The sequence below is a fragment of the Procambarus clarkii genome, chromosome 9 (assembly GCF_040958095.1).
Source record: "Procambarus clarkii isolate CNS0578487 chromosome 9, FALCON_Pclarkii_2.0, whole genome shotgun sequence".
NCBI classification, from domain to species: Eukaryota; Metazoa; Arthropoda; class Malacostraca; order Decapoda; family Cambaridae; genus Procambarus; species Procambarus clarkii.
In genome coordinates, this window is record NC_091158.1 from 22,037,976 (window position 1) to 22,051,906 (window position 13,931).

The following is a 13,931-nucleotide window of genomic DNA, read 5'->3' on the forward strand; positions in this document are numbered from 1 at the left end:
ACATGCGGCTATGGCGGTGTGTCCACTCACAGGATGAGTGACGCTGCCCAATACTGTCACTATGGCGGTGTGTCCACTCACAGGATGAGTGGCGCTGACCAATACTGTCACTATGGCGGTGTGTCCACTCACAGGATGAGTGACGCTGCCCAATACTGTCACTATGGCGGTGTGTCCACTCACAGGATGAGTGACGCTGCCCAATACTGTCACTATGGCGGTGTGTCCACTCACAGGATGAGTGACGCTGCCCAATACTGTCACTATGGCGTTGTCCACTCACAGGATGAGTGACGCTGCCCAATACTGTCACTATGGCGGTGTGTCCACTCACAGGATGAGTGACGCTGCCCAATACTGTCACTATGGCGGTGTGTCCACTCACAGGATGAGTGGCGCTGCCCAATACTGTCACTATGGCGGTGTGTCCACTCACAGGATGAGTGACGCTGCCCAATACTGTCACTATGGCGGTGTGTCCACTCACAGGATGAGTGACGCTGCCCAATACTGTCACTATGGCGGTGTGTCCACTCACAGGATGAGTGGCGCTGCCCAATACTGTCACTATGGCGGTGTGTCCACTCACAGGATGAGTGGCGCTGCCCAATACTGTCACTATGGCGGTGTGTCCACTCACAGGATGAGTGACGCTGCCCAATACTGTCACTATGGCGGTGTGTCCACTCACAGGATGAGTGGCGCTGCCCAATACTGTCACTATGGCGGTGTGTCCACTCACAGGATGAGTGGCGCTGCCCAATAAACTCGTCCCTCGGGTGCAAAATAATAACAAAAAATTAACAGAGGCTTTACCCAATTGCTCTACTCCGAAGGGTTATTTCGTTGGCATATTACGTTCCATTACTGTCATCTCATTGTAGCCTCTTGTATAATATCTAACCACTATTGTCAACAAACTTAAAATAGAACTTAAGGATCAAAAGCAGAATAACCTAAAACAGTCTTCAGTTAAACTACCTCGTATATTAAGTTTAGATTATCATTGTAATTACTGTTCTATCATACCGTTGTCTGCCTGTGGGGGGGGGATAATTACCGGTAGATTCATACTGTTGTCTGCCTGTGGGGGGGGGGGATAATTACCGGTAGATTCATACTGTCTGCCTGTGGGGGGGGGGGATAATTACCGGTAGATTCATACTGTCTGCCTGTGGGGGGGGGGATAATTACCGGTAGATTCATACTGTTGTCTGCCTGTGGGGGGGGGGATAATTACCGGTAGATTCATACTGTTGTCTGCCTGTGGGGGGGGATAATTACCGGTAGATTCATACTGTCTGCCTGTGGGGGGGGGATAATTACCGGTAGATTCATACTGTTGTCTGCCTGTGGGGGGGGGGGATAATTACCGGTAGATTCATACTGTTGTTTGCCTGTGGGGGGGGGGATAATTACCGGTAGATTCATACTGTTCTCTGCCTGTGGGGGGGGGATAATTACCGGTAGATTCATACTGTTGTCTGCCTGTGGGGGGGGGGATAATTACCGGTAGATTCATACTGTTGTCTGCCTGTGGGGGGGGGGGGGATAATTACCGGTAGATTCATACTGTTGTCTGCCTGTGGGGGGGGGGGATAATTACCGGTAGATTCATACTGTTGTCTGCCTGTGGGGGGGGGGGATAATTACCGGTAGATTCATACTGTCTGCCTGTGTGGGGGGGGATAATTACCGGTAGATTCATACCGTTGTCTGCCTGTGTGGGGAGGGGGGGGGATAATTACCGGTAGATTCATACTGTTGTCTGCCTGTGGGGGGGGGGGATAATTACCGGTAGATTCATACTGTTGTCTGCCTGTGGGGGGGGGATAATTACCGGTAGATTCATACTGTTGTCTGCCTGTGGGGGGGGGGGATAATTACCGGTAGATTCATACTGTTGTCTGCCTGTGGGGGGGGGGGATAATTACCGGTAGATTCATACTGTTGTCTGCGCGGTGTGACTTTCCGCGCTAATTTTGAGTTGTGGTGCGGACGTTAATATTCGTCTGTTTTTTCTTGTTGCAGAAGATGGTGCAGATGTGCGCTGGAGCAACGAAGTGCTACTTGAGCTGCCTTACGTGAGTGTTGAGAGTGATATTGAGCAAGATGAGAGGTTGGGACAGCTGGATCAGAGTGTCTGCGGGCCGCTGCTGCGCAAATGGCTCCCACTGCTGCTGCTGCCTATTGTGATCCCTCACTGGCCGTCTGCCCTACATTTTCTCCCACGGTGCTCACTTTCATGTCACCTCTCATGCCGACGCTTCACTCCCATGCTAATTCGCCCCCTTCGGAGCTCCCACGCTAACCCACTCCTCCCATGGTAACTCGCTCCTTCCACGCTGACCCCCTCTCCTCCCACGGCGGCTGGGCCCTCCCACGGTGACTGGCAGCCGTGGGAGACAGCGAGGTGTCGAGCGAGGCGCGTAAGAGTGGCGGGAGTGAGGTACTGGTTGCGCGGGTGGCGGCGGGGCGCGGGTGGGCGGCGGGCGGCGGCGGCGGCGGGGCGGCGTGATGGGGTGAGGCGGGCGGGGGCGGCTGTGACGTCATCAGCTGGGTGGGGCCGGGTCATGCAGTGCGGGGCGGGGCTGCTGCTGGGGCACGGGGGCTGGGGGGCAGCAGAGGCCGCGGGCCGGGGCCCTGACGGATGGTGATCCCATGTGTGCTGTCCGTGGCGGCCCCCAGCCGGATGTGCGCCACCCCAGCACCGCCCCGGGGGCGCGCCGCCGCCCCCCGCCGCCGCCCCCCGGCATGCACACCCCCCCGGCCCGACCCTCGCCCCGCCCCCTCCACCTGCGGCAGCTGCCGGAGCGCTTCACCCGGCTGGGCAGGTCTCCGGAAGCCGAGAAGCCGGACCGCGTGTGGACCGTGCGGGGGGAGGCGGGGGCGCCGGGCCCCAATGACGTCATCATCACCGACATCTGCCTCAACCACAAGCCGGAGCTGACCCTCAGCACCTGCGGGGTCCGGCCCCCCCGGGACGCCCCCCTGCAGCACCTGTCCGTCGGGGACCTCCAGAAGCAGGTGGGTCACGTGCCCTTCAGTCAGCGGCACCTGCTGCAGCAGCAGCAGCAGGTGCTGTGCCCCGCGCCGGAGGCACAGCAGGACGGGTGTAGCCTCCTGGGGGCGGCGCGGACCTTCCTGGGTCGGCTGGTGACGCTGCTGCGCAGTGGGGCACTGTGCAGCAGGGCCGAGTGTCAGCCGGATGGGGCACGCCAGGCCGAGGCGGGGCACGAGGAGCAGGGCGGGGCGGCCATGCAGCAGCAGACGCCGCAGCAGCAGACACAGCAGCAGCAGCAGGAGGCAGCCCGGACGCGGGGGAACCCATCGTTATCACCCGCGGTGACTGGTGCCAGGAGAGCCGTGACCCCGGAGCTAGTGATCTCCCCGGAGAAGGAGCTGAAGGCTGCGGAGTCACCGTGGGCAGCACTGGGGCAGCTGGTGAGGATGCAGGGCGAGGGGCGTGCAGGCTCCAGCTCCGCAGACCCGGTCTACCTCAGCCCCGGCGCCAGCACCGTCCTCCACACCTCACCAGGTAACTCACCTTCCTCTCTTGTTCCTACCTTAATGTTTTCTAGGGCATATTTAGAATATATTTCAGTACACATACGCAAGGACATTCGCCAAGACGATTTTCACGTGAGAGAATGTGCTAATTTCACCACCCAACGTTATCGAGAGAGATATGGTTGACAAGTTGAATGTTACCATGTCAGTGCAAAGAACCTCTTTTTGTTGCTCATCATTTAGTACTGATGGGTTGAGTACAGAGACAGTGACAAGTTTGCAACCTGTACGCAGCCATGGGGTTGTGTGACGTCAGTTCATGGGGGGACAGACTGTCTTGATGCATTAATTGTCTATCAGTGAAAGCATTTTCTGAGAATATATTTTATTAGCATGCCTCTGAACATCTGTAAGCACATTGACACAAGGTGATATGACATACTGACAAGCGGTGATATGACATACTGACAAGCGGTCACTCCTGTATGTCTCATTACGATGTCCCAAGTGTTGTGGACCTCTGGAAGAACTCTCCGGCTAAGTGTTACCATTGCACTCCACCTCTGTGATGTTAATTAACTAGTAATATGGGCAAAAACCCTTTTTCAACCCTTTTGACCCTGTCGTAGCTCAGCCGATTAAGGCAGTGTCTGGGATGCTCCCGGACGCAGGTTCGAATCCTCGTCACGGCCCTTGTGGATTTGTTCATTTGATGCATCAGGTTAGTGTGATCTGTGTGTGTGTGTGTGTGTGTGTGTGTGTAGTAATATGGGCTGTTGACCCTCAACCATATTGCTGAGCGGTCTCAGAGGAATTATATATCGAACCTTATTTAGTTACTCGATCATTATAAAGAATATGACTTCATAAGTTGTAAGTTCTGAGCTTTGATAAGGATCCTTCGATAATTGGATACTCGCTCCTGTCCAGTACAGATGCTACGGTGTGACCATTTCCTTCACTCGCCTCACAGGACTGTCTCTTTACACAGGAGCGCATAGACCACTTCTGACTCCCGTTATAACAAGTTTAAAACTTTCCATTCCCATAACGCTTGGTAAATCTTACTCCACTAGATTTTATATGGAACAATCTATTTACAACCAGGTCCCCAATTACTGCTAGGGGCAACCGGGAGCGAACAGTTTAGGATTGGTTCCCAGTCAATCCTCCCCGTGTTTAGACAGTCGACCATCCCGGGGCCGCTGACGGACCCCGTCGGGTGAAACCAATTATCCAAAAGTGAGGAATGTCAACGACCGCCTTATACGTCACGAAAGTAATATGGATAACCCTTCAGGAATTCCGTTATCGTCCATCAAGCTACGAAAATTAATGGACCTATTAGTGAAAATACCTACAAGACCCTTTTATTAAGCCTCCCCTTTGCACCATTTAAACTTTACAGAGGCGTAAATAATTTAGAAGTTTATGAGAAGGGGTCAGATCTTAAAACTCATAACAGAACAATAGGTTCCACAAGGCATCACCCTGGAAACACAAACCGAAACTGTCTCTATTTTCCGCTTGTTACAACTTGTAATAAAGTTGTTACATCTTGGCTTAACGTGTTAATGACGTATTAGAACGTTGTTACAACTTGCTATATTGGTTGTTATAACTGGTTAGGTGGTGTTAAAACTTGTTCGAACGTTGTACCAACGTCGTAGTTTCGGTGTGTGTTTGGCGGGCAGCTCTCCAACCATTGCCCAGAAATACATATACTTTTTGTTCACATTTATTTACATTTTAACATTGTGAGGGGGAGTTTTGGGCTCGGCTGTCATGGTGTCAAGACGGCGTGACATAATAGGACACCCCTATTATAGTGTCAAGGGCCCAGGACACCACTATTATAGTGTCAAGGGCCCAGGACACCACTATTATGGTGTCACGGGCGCAGGACACCCCTATTATGGTGTCACGGGCGTGGGACACCCCTATTATGGTGTCAAGGGCGTGTGACACCCTTATTATGGTGTCACGGGCCCAGGACACCACTATTATGGTGTCACGGGCGTGGGACACCCCTATTATGGTGTCAAGGGCGTGTGACACCCTTATTATGGTGTCACGGGCCCAGGACACCACTATTATGGTGTCAAGGGCGTGTGACACCCTTATTATGGTGTCAAGGGCCCAGGATACCACTATTATGGTGTCAAGGGCGTGTGACACCCTTATTATGGTGTCAAGGGCCCAGGACACCACTATTATGGTGTCAAGGGCGTGTGACACCCTTATTATGGTGTCACGGGCGCGGGACACCCCTATTGTGGTGTCACGGGCGCGGGACACCCCTGTTATGGTGTCAAGGCCGTAGGACACCACTTTTAAATAGAGGAGCAGGTTGGGTCAGCAAGGCAACCTTGGGCTCCTTTAGACAGACGTAATAGTGGTGATGTGTTGCGTGTTGACTGCCAGCGGTGACGGGGCGCGACCCGTGCAGCGTCCTGCGTGTGAGCAACCCTCCACCCTGCCTCACTTCTAATTCTCAACGATAAAACGACACATAACTTACAGCCACTTGGAATGTAGGTGCGGGGCGGTGGGGGCTGTAAGTGGGGGGCTGCTAGTGGGGGCTGTAAGTGGGGAGCTGCTAGTGGGGGTTGTAAGTGGGGGTTGTAAGTGGGGGCTGTAAGTGGGGAGCTGCTAGTGGGGGTTGTAAGTGGGGGCTGTAAGTGGGGAGCTGCTAGTGGGGGTTGTAAGTGGGGGCTGTAAGTGGACGATGTTAGATGGGATTGTTTGGGAGGATGAGGTTGTTAGGGGGGGGGGGGGGGTTTAGAGTGTTGGATTCTTGAAGACGCTCTCCATGAAGACCCCATATGCACCTCTGAGGACCCCATCCCATCCTCCACCTAGACCCCCTCCCTTCAAGAACCAGTGAGTCATCTCAACCTGTCACACAAATGATGTATTTAGCCCTAACCTAACGAAGACCCACCGGTAGTCAACAATCACAATAGTCAACATAACATGGAAACGAAGAAGTTAAACGAAACACAGGGTACAGAATACAATCAGACACAATCATAGAAGGAAAGTAACATATAAAAGATCTGGGAATTATGATGTCTGACGACCTGACGTTTAGTGAACATAACCGAGCAAATATAGCGGCGGCGGCGGCCAGGAAAATGATAGGATGGATTATGAGAACGTTCACATCCAGAGATCCCACAGCAATGGTAATACTGTTTAAATCACTTGTGCTGTCCCGTCTTGAGTACTGCTCAGTACTCTCTTCCCCTATCAGAGCTCCATGCAACAGCCTGGTGGACCAAGTTATAACAAGTCGGGCCTGGCCTCAGGCCGGGCTCGGAGAGTGTAGAACTCTCAGAACCCTCTCCAGGTATGCTCCAGGTATAACGGAGGAGTCCATTACCTACACCAGGGTACGCGGGTTACATGTAAAAATTAGATTAGGTACCAGCTCGGTGCCTCCAAATTCCTATCGAGTTCAGGCAGATTTCATGTTCTGTAGCTTTTTAGCATATCATGGTCAGTGGGTTAAGGGGGACGTCTGGGGCGGTTACCCAGGAAGCTGGTGCCCTCCTGCTGTCCCGCTCTAAAGAGTTTCCTGTGTTCCAATGTTGCTTGAAATGATTAAATTCTATAGACTCGTTATACCACTTTTAATCTTCACCGACTTCACGTGAAGCCCCATGGAACCTATGCCAGTCACCACCCCCCCTTCCCTCCTCGTCCTATCAGCAGTTACCCTGCAAAGTAGGGTGAGGATAGTTCCAAGCATCTAGTCTCCAACCTTGCACAAACAGACATTCTTTTTCTTCTATAGAAAAGAGAATGTGTGTGTGTGGGGAGGGGGGGGGGTGTAGGTCAGTCGGCTGTGGAAACTTTCATGTAACTTTTCACGATGATTTGTGATTATATAGCGAGTGTCTTAGTGGGGTAGCTGGGGTCGAACTCTCATGCCCCTCATTAAGTATGATTGGCTCCTATTGCGACAATCAAATGGCTTCTCTGTTGTCGTAAATGTGGTATAGGAATCAACGCCAATATTATTGATTCAACCTCGATAGCATTGGCTTTATGTTGATAATGTTAATTTCAGGTTGATTTAGCATCAATAGTTTTGATTCAACATTCCTTGAGCATGTTTTGTTGACTGGGAGAGAGAGAGAGAGAGAGAGAGAGAGAGAGAGAGAGAGAGAGAGAGAGAGAGAGAGAGAGAGAGAGAGAGAGAGAGAGAGAGAGAGAGAGAGAGAGAGCGCGAACGAACGAACGAACGAACGAACGAACGAACGAACGAACGAACGAACGAACGAACGAACGAACGAACGAACGAACGAACGAACGAACGAACGAACATACGAACATACATACATACATACATACATACATACATACATACATACATACATACATACATACATACATACATACATACATGGTAGAGAGAGCGCTTAAGAATGTCAGAACGATTACCAAAATAGGACAGAGTATACGGTTATGCTGTTTGACATTCTTTGTCTTGCACAACAACAGCGGTTGCGTGTTGAAGGTCTGCAGTGGTCACCAGAGCTGCTACGGCAATGTTGCTCTTCTGCCAGACTGGTGCAGTGGGAGGGTGGTGATGGTGGTGGTAGTGGTGATGGTAGTAGTGGTGATGGTGGTACTTTATGAGAGAGATGAAGGAATGTGGGTGAGAAACAAGGTGATTGGTGAGAAAGGAAACACAAGCACTATACTTGGGTCACTATAGATGGGCTGGCCCCAAACCTGCACACAGAAATAACACCACACGAGACCAGAAGGCATGGCAGGATGTGCAGAATTCCCCCGTTGAAGTGCAGAGGTGCAACAGGTACTCTGAGAGAGAACTCTATCAACATCAAAGGCCCAATTAAAACTTTTCAACACACTTCATCAACATATAAGAGACGGTATAACTGACTGATCTCTTATGATGTTCTAAAGTGAACTTAATTAACACCTCCAAAGGATACTTGATTAACCAGGCTGTGTAGCCACTCGTCAGGGTGCTAGCAGCCTGCAGGGTCGAACAGTCTCGTTGACCAGACCATAAACCATGGGACCTGGATGACAGCCCTGGCCGTAGGGACGTTGACTCTCGGAACCACCACATGGTAAGCGCAAGGTGGCCGCATGGTAACCGCATGGTAGCCGCATGGTAACCGCATGGTAACCGCATGGTAGCCGCAACGTAACCGCATGGTAGCCGCAACGGAACCGCATGGTAGCCGCATGGTAACCGCATGGTAGCCGCAACGTAACCGCATGGTAGCCGCAACGTAACCGCGTGGTAACTGCATGGTAGCCGCAACGTAACCGCGTGGTAACCGCATGGTAGCCGCAACGTAACCGCATAGTAACCACATGGTAACCACATGGTAACCACATGGTAACCACATGGTAACCACATGGTAACCGCAAGGTAGGGTAGGAGACTGGATTTTTTTTAAGCAGTGGCAAGTCAACGGGCTTTTTATACTAGTACTTTCAGGTCGTTGGGTGTCAGAAATTTCTCTCCTATCAGACCTGAGTGTTTGGACCAATACAGTTTTGACAGCAGAGATACCTAGATCTAACAAAACTACCGTCAATTTACGCAATGGCAGGAATCTACGGGATTGTCATGTCATATTTTAGTACCAAAATCTTCTGACGAAATTAGAATCAATTAACATTCGTATAGTCAGTCGGTTTATCTTGCAGAGGTCACAGTTTGTAAACAGGTAGTGGCCCACAACCACACTACATCCATACGAGCGAATGGTTCCTGCCGCTTGTTAAGACGCAACCCGTTCTCGCAAATTTAATAAGTCAATATTGACTTATTAAATATGTGCATAGGTGACATACTTAACATAATAGATACCCTTAAAAAGATTCATAGAAAACACCGACCTTACCTAACCTTGTTAGTATCTTAAGATAAGCATCTTATTGCTTCGTAATTACAATTATTACCTAACCTATAATAGGTATAGGTTAAGTAATAATTGTAAATACGAAGCAATAAGATGTTTATCTTAAGATACTAACAAGGTTAGGTAAGGTCGGTGTTTTCTATGAATCTTTTTAAGGGTATCTATTATGTTTAGTATATCACCTATGCACGTAGTTAATAAGTCAATATTGACTTTACGAATTTGCGAGAACGGGTTGCAAGACTGGTGGTGAACAAATGCCTTAGAGAGGCTACGGGATCTAGTAAGTTCAGTAGAACTTCGGTTTCAACTCTTTTTACCCTGCCGTAGCTCAGTCGATTAAGGCTGTGTCTGGGATGCTCCCGGACGCAGGTTCGAATCCTCGTCACAGCCCTTGTGGATTTGTTCATTTGATGCATCACGTTAGTGTGATCTCTGTGTGTAATGACTGGTGGTGGTTATCTTCTTTAGGTTATCTTGAGATGATTTCGGGGCTTAGCGTCCCTGCGGCCCGGTCCTCGACCAGGCCTCCTTTTTGTTACACTCCCCCAGGAAGCAGCCCATAGCAGCTGTCTAACTCCCAGGTACCTTTTTACTGCTAGATAACAGGAGCATCAGGGCGAAAGAAACATTTTGCCAATTTGTCTCCGCCTCCACCGGGGATTGAACCCGGAACCACAGGACTACGAATCCGAAGCGCTGTCCACCCAGCTGTCAGGCGCCCATGGAGGTTTAAGCTGAGGTGTGTGACGAGGCCAGATACGGCCCAGGGCACGGAGGAAAGAAATGGTGCCCAATCACTTGGACGATCGGGGATTGAACGCCGACCTGCGTTTAGCAAGATGGCAGTTCTACCGTCCAATCCAAGTAGTTGGGCTGTTAGGAATACAAATAAGCGACAATGTGTACATTTAAACGGCTTGTAGCGTGCTCTATGGTGTAGGACACGGAGGAAAGAAATGGTGCCCAATCACTTGGACGATCGGGGATTGAACGCCGACCTGCGTTTAGCAAGATGGCAGTTCTACCGTCCAATCCAAGTAGTTGGGCTGTTAGGAATACAAATAAGCGACAATGTGTACATTTAAACGGCTTGTAGCGTGCTCTATGGTGTAGGACACGGAGGAAAGAAATGGTGCCCAATCACTTGGACGATCGGGGATTGAACGCCGACCTGCGTTTAGCAAGATGGCAGTTCTACCGTCCAATCCAAGTAGTTGGGCTGTTAGGAATACAAATAAGCGACAATGTGTACATTTAAACGGCTTGTAGCGTGCTCTATGGTGTAGGACACGGAGGAAAGAAATGGTGCCCAATCACTTGGACGATCGGGGATTGAACCCCGACCTGCGTTTAGCAAGATGGCAGTTCTACCGTCCAATCCAAGTAGTTGGGCTGTTAGGAATACAAATAAGCGACAATGTGTACATTTAAACGGCTTGTAGCGTGCTCTATGGTGTAGGACACGGAGGAAAGAAATGGTGCCCAATCACTTGGACGATCGGGGATTGAACGCCGACCTGCGTTTAGCAAGATGGCAGTTCTACCGTCCAATCCAAGTAGTTGGGCTGTTAGGAATACAAATAAGCGACAATGTGTACATTTAAACGGCTTGTAGCGTGCTCTATGGTGTAGGACACGGAGGAAAGAAATGGTGCCCAATCACTTGGACGATCGGGGATTGAACGCCGACCTGCGTTTAGCAAGATGGCAGTTCTACCGTCCAATCCAAGTAGTTGGGCTGTTAGGAATACAAATAAGCGACAATGTGTACATTTAAATGGCTTGTAGCGTGCTCTATGTTAGTTCTGGCCTCTCAGTGATTTTATTTTGCTGTTGATTTTTGTGAATGATTTATTGGTTCACATAATTTGCAAAGTTTATATTTAGCGTGATTACATAACTCAGTTTTGACTGTATTTGAACAGATGGTTACAGTGTTGGGTCGTTACAGTGTTGGGTCGTTACAGTGTTGGGTCGTTACAGTGTTGGGTCGTTACAGTGTTGGGTCGTTACAGCTGTGGGAGGGTGACTGTGGGAGAGTGACTGTGGGAGGGGTGACTGTGGGAGGGGTGACTGTGGGAGGGGTGACTGTGGGAGGGGTGACTGTGGGAGGGGTGACTGTGGGAGGAGTGACTGTGGGAGGGGTGACTGTGGGAGGGGTGACTGTGGGAGGGGTGACTGTGGGAGGGGTGACTGTGGGAGGGTGACTGTGGGAGGGGTGACTGTGGGAGAATGACTGTACTCCTCACCTAATTGTACTCACCTAATTGTGCTTGCGAGGATTGAACTCTGGCTCTTTGGTCCCGCCTCTCAACCGTCAATCAACAGGTGTACAGGTTCCTGAGCCTATTGGGCTCTATCATATCTACACTTGAAACTGTGTATGGAGTCAGCCTCCACCACATCACCCCCTAATGCATTCCATTTACTAACTACTCTGACTCTGAAAAGGCCTTTCTAATATCTCTGTGGCTCATTTGGGTACTCAGCTTCCACCTGTGTCCCCTTGTGCGTGTACCATCCGTGTTAAATACTCCGGGTACAGTGTTGGTGATCTAGGGAGGTGGGGGGGGGGGGGGGGGCTGGAGTTTCTTTCACCCTGATGCTCCTGTTCACTTAGCAGGAAATAGGTACCTGGAAATTATACAACTGCTACGGGCTGCTTCCTGTGTGTGTATGTGTGTTAGAGAGAAATATATGTAGTAGAAATAATAGAGGAAAAATAAATTGGTTAGAAAGGCGGGGTCCAAGAGCTAATAGCTTGATTCTGCAGATACAAATAGTAAATACACCATCGGTTATAACGCCCCATAGTAATATCTCCAGAAAGTAACCCACAACCGCCCCTCCCTCCCCCCCCCCCCCCCCGGGTACACATTTACTACGAGTTTAAACACATCAAGATAAAAGGAGGGAACATACCCGTCCTGCCCCGGCATCGAACCTGCGACCTTTCAGCTACGAACCGATTATGCGTATACCGCTGCCCCCTAACTACCATGAACCGGTCCGAGGGCGTGAGATCGTTAGCATCTGCTCGTAGATGGCGCCCAGCTGATGGTAAGTGTTTAAGACACGTCAGCACGTGGGAAGACGTAGGTGTAGCTGTACAAATTGTCACGACATGTGTTGTAAACAGCTGCGGATTTCCCAAACTATCTCCTCCCCCTCCCCCTCTCACTCCCTCTCCCGAAAGGTCAAGGCATCCTCTACCCCCCCCCCCCCCAACCCCCCACCGGAAGATTCAGACACCCCCTTCCCCCTACCTCTGAAATGTCTAGCCATTAGCTCCTCAAAGAACGTCCAAACCACCACCCTATTAGGAACGTTCAGAGTTGAGAGGAGTTACTCTGGAACATCCATCCCTTCCCTACCCTAAGGAACATCCATCCCCCCTCCGCCTACACCTCCGGATATCCACACCTCCGGGGAGAAAGAAGGAGGGTACAGATCTCTGGTGCGCCTACTGTACCCAAGCACGGAGGGGTTCAAAAGAACATAGATCTGCTTTGGAGAAAGTTCAACACGAGTGTGACCAAAATCCTCCCGGAACTTGAGTGGACTCTGATGGCGGGAACGGTTGAGCATCACGGGACTAACCAACCACACTACACAAACCCCACATGACAGGAGACTGACCTCACCCAGACTCTTGACTTTTCTGAACAGTTTGGAGGATAGAAATGCGACTAGAAATGGGGCTAATAAGCTGACCGTCGCCCCCTATCCCCCCCAAGAGACTAGGGGGTTAGGGGACGGGATTAAGTAAACCAGGACAGTGGTGGGGGGCTGGTGCAGCCTTGACCGGGGGGGCGGCGGGCCCAAGGGATTCCAGCTACGCACCTGCATTCCTGGCTTGTTACAGCAGCTGTATTGATAATTACACTATGACCAGCGCCCGGGCTGCTTGCTGGGGGTAGGAAGAGAAAGGGATATGGTACGATGTTTTGTGCGTCCGTGTATATACTATTTGTATCTGCAGAATGGAGTTATTAGCTCCTGGACCCCGCCTTTCTAACCAGTTAGTTTTTTCCTCTATTATGTCTACTACATATATTTCTTTTTTAACACATCGCCAGGAAGCAGCCCGTAGCAGATCCTGTAACTCCCAGGTACTTGTTTACTGCTAAGTGAACAGGGGCATAAGGGAGGTGAACAGTCCCATCATAGTGAAAGAAACTCTGCAAATTTGTTTCCGCCTCTGCCCGAGGATCGATCCCCCGGACCGTAGTCCTACGAATCCCGAGGGCTGTCCACTCAGCCATCAGGCCCCCGTGTGTGCTTGCATGCGTGCGTGAGTGCGTGAACATGCTCAAACTCTCCTGCAACATGCCCAGTTGAGTGGGTATAAGCTCTCTACCCTCAACCTCACTGTGGCATTCCCCCCAACCTCTTGGGTTGGACGGTAGAGCGACGGTCTCGCTTCATGCAGGTCGGCGTTCAATCCCCGACCATCCAAATGGTTGGGGCACCATTCCTTCCCCCCCCCCCCCCGTCCCATCC

The 13,931-nt window shown here is 50.9% G+C and overlaps 1 protein-coding gene across 1 annotated transcript in view; it reads left to right on the forward strand.

Annotated features, from left to right (window-relative positions):
- Positions 1-2,571: 2,571 nt before the first annotated feature.
- LOC123766162 (uncharacterized) overlaps positions 2,572-13,931 on the forward strand; it is a 25,744-nt gene continuing 14,384 nt past the window's right edge. Inside the window, exon 1 of the mRNA XM_069321406.1 lies at positions 2,572-3,538. Within this exon, the coding sequence (XP_069177507.1) occupies positions 2,662-3,538 (877 nt within the window). The 5' untranslated portion in view covers positions 2,572-2,661. The remainder of the gene's footprint in view (positions 3,539-13,931) is intronic.